At 33.0% G+C, this 7,102-nt stretch overlaps 1 protein-coding gene across 1 annotated transcript; it reads left to right on the forward strand.

Moving 5' to 3' along the window:
* The first annotated feature begins 2,314 nt into the window (after positions 1-2,314).
* On the forward strand, positions 2,315-4,477 carry LOC109793990 (Cyclophilin-like peptidyl-prolyl cis-trans isomerase family protein). Its single transcript, XM_020353469.3, has 2 exons — positions 2,315-3,071; positions 4,150-4,477. The coding sequence occupies exons 1-2, from the start codon at positions 2,405-2,407 to the stop codon at positions 4,356-4,358; spliced, it is 876 nt and encodes a 291-aa protein (XP_020209058.2). The 5' UTR covers positions 2,315-2,404; the 3' UTR covers positions 4,359-4,477.
* The last annotated feature ends 2,625 nt before the right edge of the window (positions 4,478-7,102 follow it).

The following is a 7,102-nucleotide window of genomic DNA, read 5'->3' on the forward strand; positions in this document are numbered from 1 at the left end:
GATCTTTTTATTATTTGGCTTGTTTTGTTGGATCCTTGTACTGCTTGACACTGCTTCATGCTTTAGCTTTTCCTGCTCTTATACATATTTGAAACACTACTACACATATTAGTAATAATAATATGTATTATATTTGTCATGTTCAAAACATTTCTAAAACTTTTCTGAAAATTGTTTCGTTTGACTTAACAATACTTTTAATAATTTATAAAGTATATTACTAATTTTTTTTATGTTTTAAAAAATTGAATTGTTTTAAAATAAGAACTAAAAGTTTTAAAAATTAATATATTATGATAATAATAAGTAATATTATTTTTAGATATGTATTTAAATGTGTTTAGGATTATTCATTTTATTATTAATATGATAATAAATATTTAAATAAATTAAAATAATTATTATTTAAATTAAATTAAATAATGCTTAATTAAAATTAGTTAATTATTATATAAATAAGATAAGGTAATTATTATCTAAATAAATAAATAAATAATATATGAATATAAATAGAGTAAAAATTATGTAAATGTCCTGTAAATTCTAAAAAAAAATTAAGTTTATAGAAACTGAAAGTGAGTACAAGTACGAGGACATGTATAGGACAAATATGTATATACTCATCCTTGTCCCTATATTCGATTCAATAAATGGGGTATTACCTGTACTTGTACCTTTTTTCGGTCAAATTGAGTATTCTCCATTAAAGTCATGACAGATTCGAGTATTACCTATAAATACAAGTTTACTTGTCATCCCTATACCTATGCTAAGCTATGTGGGTGCTGCCAATTTAAACGTATTTTATTGACTTGATAAGTTTTGGGTCAACTTTAAGCTTGTTGAGAGTTGGGCCTATACACTTGGGTCCGAAGTATAAATAGACTTTTATTGACTTGGTATTTAATTTTGATTTTTATTTGTATATAACACAATTTGTGTGAGATGCTTTCCTTTTATGTTTTCGAGAGTACTTTGATTCTTAATTTAAAAATGTTTACATTTTTAGTGGCGATCTTTTTTAATGTTCTTAGAGTTGTGGTGATAATCTTCTACTTCTATTCATATTCCACTTTTATATTTTATTTTTCCCAAAATGAGTGATTTAAGTTCTCTAATTTTTCATTTCGTGTCTTTTTGGTATTGATTTGGATCCAAACCATGGGGAAAACATATGTTTTGGTATCAAAAGTCTAAATCAACATCAAAGAAAGGTTTGAAATAAAATTTTACGAGTTTTACTTTTCTTTTTTGTTTCTTCTTCATCATATTTTGTTTCACCCTTGGTTGTAATTGTTTTTGACACCAAACTTGGTTCAATAGTTGAAGTTTGAATCTCCTTTGTGTTGTTCATAATTTTCACCTTTGATCCTCTCAAATCAATCTTGTTAACTTTTTTTTTTGTTGAATAATTTCTTGTTTTGATGTATTTCGAGTATAGTTAATATAATTGCATTGATTTGACCTTGATTTGGCACATAAAACTCACTTTTGATATATGGTGGTTGGAAATTTGTAGAAAAAACATTTAAAGTGTTCCTATGTGTTCTATGTTGGCTTACGTGAGTGCCACAAATTTCAATATATTTTGTTGAGTTTTTGACTTTTGTATCAATTTTGACCTTATTAGGAGTTAACCTTGGTACACTTAGGTCCAATATATAAAGAGTCTTTTGCTGACTTGATGCTTAGTTTTGACTAATTTCTAGATGAAATAAGTTTGTGTAAGAAACTTTTTTTTTTTAATGTTTTTGAGAATATTTTGATTCTTATCAAAAGAAATTATAAAGTCTTAATGACAAACCTTCCTTAACTCATCAATTCATCGTGAATTGTGACTATAATCATCCATTTTTTGTATTTCACTTTTATTTTTTATTATTTTTTCAAATTAAGTGAACTTTAAAATTTTCTACTTTTTTTTTGTATGATATTGATGTTATTTCTACTTTTTTAAATATAGTCCTGAACACTTAACTCTAATAAATAGTTAAAGAGATTACATAATAGTATAGATTATAAATATAATTTCAAACATCAAGAAAAATAAAAACAAATAATTTTTTTTACAAGAATCAAAATCAAAACTTATTTATTTTACAAGACTAAAAATATATTTAAATTTAAAATTAATTTATATATTTTACTTGTCTTTATAAAAATTTATGGCTTTTAAAAAATTAAAATATGTTAATATTAACAAACCAATTCAAATATTAGTATATTTTTTTATAAATTTTTAAGACAATAAAATTTATAATAATAATAATTATTAATGCGTTTATGTTGTGTCCAAATGTGAAGGGTGCATTATCTTTTATCCAATCCACGGTGGAGCCCACAGCGCGCGAGCCCTGCACTGCAAGTTCTCCGTCCCACGTCCCAATTCCATCAATGAACCCCGATGGCCTACTCTCTCCCACCTCCGCCGCCCCCACCCTCCTCTCTACCCCACCACTTCACGCGCCGCTCCCTCCTCCTCCTCTCCACCACCACCGCCACCACCACCTCCGCCACCACCGCCCTCTCCCTCGCCTCCACGCCCCCTCCCACGCCCACCGTCACCGACCGCGTCTTCATGGACTTCAGCCTCTGCCCCAACAACTTCCTTCCGGACCGGGCCGACACCATCTCCCCTCTCTGCTCCGACTCCTCCTTACTGGGCCGCGTCATATTGGGCCTCTACGGGAACCTCGTTCCCATCACCGTCTCCAACTTTAAGTCCATGTGTTTGGGCCTCAACGCCACCTCCTCCTCCTACAAGAACACACTCGTCCACAGGGTCTTTCCCGGCCAGTACTTCCTCGCCGGCCGCCAGGGCCGCCCCGACAAGGGGGAGGTCCGGCCGCCGCACGACCTGCCGCGCAACACCGAAACCGTCGACGCCAAGGCCTTCGCGCTCACGCATTCTAGACCCGGCGTCGTTTCGCTCTCTCTCTCCGAAAACGACGACGACGACGAAATCAAGCTTGACCCTGCGTACCGGAACGTGGAATTCTTGGTCACCACTGGGCCCGGGCCTTGCCCCCAGCTCGATAATAAGAACATTGTCTTTGGAACCGTGCTCGAAGGTAATGGTGGTGCTAGTTTGTGTAATGGAGATTCTGAAATTTTGAATTAGGACAATTGCTTGTTTTAGATGAAGCCTTCGCTTTAATTCTCTGAATCACCCTAGTCTTTCAAAACATTTTCATGAGTGAGGTGGCTCGTTGGTTTGTCTTTCATTGAATGAAGCTCATTGCCATCAAGAAGTGTATATATCTTTATTTCAATGTTTGGAATATTATTGGAAGCACTTATGAAAATGCTTATGCAAAAATTAGTTCTGCACCATTGTAGGAGAAGGGGAAAATGTTAAGGACTTTTTGTTTTAAAAAATATTTCTTAAAAGAATTTCATGGTTGGTCCGAGTAGAAACAGACTCAATCCCCTTAATCAAGTTCTCATGTTCTGGTTTAACGAATAGATAAAAAGGTGGTTGAGGAGGGGGAAGAGATCTTTTTATTAGTGTCCAGCCAGGTTTTCTATTGAGATTAGTTATTGACAAAATCAATGAATATTTCGTATCAATATCATGGTATTAAAAATAATTTTAAAAAAAATTATCATCCAAAATCTACTTAGTTTTGAAAATTTGTTTCTAAAAGAGGAATTTTAAAAAGTAAAATTGAAATTCTGAAAGATATTTTGTCATCTTCATCTTCTGTTTTCTCAAAGTGTTATGATCAAGTTAAAACGGACAAAAGTTTTAGAAAACAGGAATGTGCTCAAACTCAAAGTACAAACACTTCTAAATGTGTTCATAGACATACAAATTTTAGAAAACAGTTAACAAACGTGGCCCAAGTATTCTGATTTAGCATGTATGATTATGTTTGCATTTTCTACACCAAACGTTTGATTGTCCACAGAGTATATGCTTAGTGACTAATCAGAAAGAGATTTCAGGGGTCATGTCTTGTACACCTGCAGGTTCCATTTACTAATTTTGGCTTACTTTCAACCATATTGTGTATCAAACTGTTGATCTGATGACACTAGGCCCTCGTTGTTCATATGTTGAAATGTTTGATCTGTTCAAATTGTACTATTCTTAATTTATCTGTATTATCAATGCAGTGCTTAGCTCCTGATTGATTCTAATTGCAGGTTTGGATGTCATCACAGCCATAGCTTCCATTCCCACATACCAACCATCTGAGCGAATTCGCCAGTTTAATGACTTGGCTCAATTTTTTGGAGATGAAAGGGCTCAGAATGCTAGGAACATATGGAACAGGCCTCTCACGACTGTTTATATTAGCGACTGTGGGGAACTGAAAGTTACAAAGCCTTCCCTCACGCCTTCTTTGCCATAATTTATTTCCATTTATGTATATATTGTCCCAGAGGATTTCATGTAACTGGTGTATGTAAAATCATACTCACATATTCTTTGAAAATAAATGATGATGAATACAACCTATAGTGAGCACCATGAATGACTTCAAAGTTGAAACATGAAAGATTTGTGTTTAGAGTACTTATTTCAGAGCTGCGGGGAACATAATGCATGCAGGTAGTGAATTTAAACATTGGTATGGTATGGTAAAGTGACTTCGAAGTTATTCTTATTGTTCAGAAACTATTTCTATCTGCTTCAAATAATTTCAAAGATTTAAGATTTTTCGAGGTGCGTTTTCTTCTTTTGAAGGTAATCGCGTGACATAATTTCCTATTTTAATATTACAATTTCATTGTACTTGAGTAATGGCACCTCACATGAATACATAATCTTTCAAGGGAAAGAAAAGGAGAGGGGCAGAAGTTGGGGATGCTTCTGTTGTGTATCCCCTTCCTTCTCTATCTCTTGCAGAAAATTCCTCATCCCTTAGTGAAGGTCAAAGATTTTGAAACCTTTCGGAGAGGGAGCAAGAACTCCATAACTGTCTCTTGGTGAAGGCTATATCATACGCTTCTGGGAGAAAGCACAAAAGAAACCATGCTTTAACTTGTGTAGCTCACAGCTGCAATTTTTGTGGTATGTTCTCCCATCTATCTCCATGTTGTGCATGGTTATGTTTCCATCAAAGGCACACCAAAGCATCATTTGAGCTTGCCCAATGATCATTCTCTTCTTGCTATTTTGTACTCTCTTACAAAGGTTAGCTAATGAATGAAGATGCGTGCAAATGTGAGGAACAGTGAGTTGGTAATATTTGAATGCTATGCAATGATTTGTCTAGTTTGATTTGAAGTTCTATTATGGGGGAGGGGGATTTTGGCTCTATATAGGATGAGCAAGCAACTAAAGAGCCCAAGGAATTTTGGCTCTAGATCTAGAAAAATAAATATTAGGCATGCGGTGTTGAGGGGTCAAACAATTGGTTGGTAGCCATTGTGGTTAACACGAGTGTAAATTGTACACATAGGTTCGATTAATCATTTGGCTTTTCTATGTTAATTTCATTAGTTTTGACGATGATGGGTTCCTAACTTAGTATCCTTCATAAGTAAGTACATGTTTGTTTTCTTTTATTTGTGAATTCCAAAGCATGTTGAACGTGATTTCTCTACTGTAGCTTTGACGTTCAATGGGATTTCATAATAATACAAACACACTCTAAGTCTTCTAGATTATGCAAGTCTTTCAAGGACTGCTATTCTTGTAGAAAACCTTTTTTTTAATTTTTTTTATAACAAATAAATTAATTAATTAAACTTATAATATGAATAATAATTAAACAATTATATTATTATTAATGTTTTTTTTTAAAAGCACGATGTTATAATAAACACTCTTAATAAAGAGAATTTTTTAATATGTTTTTGTATAAAAGATAATTATTGTAATATTCTCTTTATTTATATGTATGATGAGAGATTCATTTATTCTAAGAGTAAGTTATCTTGACTTACTCTACTCAATAACTCATATTTTATATCAAATTTCAACAATTCATCGTTAAATTATAAGTTCTTAAAATATATATATATATATATATATATATATATATATATAAGAGGAAGAATTCCTTTATTCTAAGAGCAAGTCTATTTGGACTTACTCTACTCAATAATTCATATTCTACATTAAATTTTAGCGATCTAACAATTGAATTTAAAGTTCTTAATGCATAGATCAAGTCTACAAATTTTTTAAAAATTTGAAAATTATTTGATACTTCGTTCTTTAATTCAAATCAACACATAAAATATTTTTATGATTATCTGTCAATTTGAATTAATGAAATGAAGTATCAAAAGATTTTCAAATTTTTAAAATTTTGCGAACTTGATTTATACATTACGAACTTTAAATTCAACGATTAGATTGTTTAAATTTGATGTTAAACATGAATTATTGAACGAAGTAAGTCTAGGTAGAGTTACTCTTAGAGTAAATAGATTCCTCCTCTTCCTCTCTCTCTCTCTCTATATATATATATATATATATATATATATATGTATGTATCTATCAAGTTGGGCTTGGACTTCCCTTTGTAGACAGAATGCTGCACAATCTTGAGTTTGGGCTCAACTTGGAAGAATTTAGTCCAAGGTTGGATCTGACATGGTGTTTTGGGTCCACCAATCATGAAAGGTAGATTGTGAAAGGTTCCTTCATAACCTAACTCCAAAGCAGCTCGAAAGTGGCAAGCATCTTCAAGTTTATAACGTTATTAATTGATGAGTGCCCTAGTTTATGCATCCAGACGATGCTGACCATATAGATCAAGAGGCTGAACTTTAATCACTTTAGTATTCTAGGGGTTAATGGTAATGGGTTGCTAATTAGGGTAGCATATTTGGAGGTACTCTACCATATTCAAGTAGGGCGACATTCATGTGCAATCATAGACAGGAATATCTACATCCTCTTCATCGATGGTCTTCTCCTCCATCATATATTCCATTTTTGAATCTTCCTTAAAGACAACACTTGATGTTTCTACATTCTCACTTGGTGGCACGGTAGAGGTGAAGTCCTCTGGCCTCTTGGGCCTGGTACCACAAAGGAAGTATCTGCATTCAATGGTATGCCATCAATTGCAAAACCTATAATAGACAATTGAACAACTTCATTAGCCAATCCATGGGTCTTTTTAATTGTTGGCAAGAT

This window comes from Cajanus cajan, chromosome 2, assembly GCF_000230855.2.
Source record: "Cajanus cajan strain Asha chromosome 2, NIPB_CcT2T_4, whole genome shotgun sequence".
NCBI lineage: Eukaryota > Viridiplantae > Streptophyta > Magnoliopsida > Fabales > Fabaceae > Cajanus > Cajanus cajan.

Excerpts from the sequence above, each read along its gene's own strand:
- LOC109793990 (XM_020353469.3), top strand. The coding sequence starts at position 2,405 with ATGGCCTACTCTCTCCCACCTCCGCCGCCCCCACCCTCCTCTCTACCC. Across the intron at positions 3,072-4,149 it reads CTTTGGAACCGTGCTCGAAG|GTTTGGATGTCATCACAGCC; the intron begins GTAATGGTGGTG and ends TTCTAATTGCAG.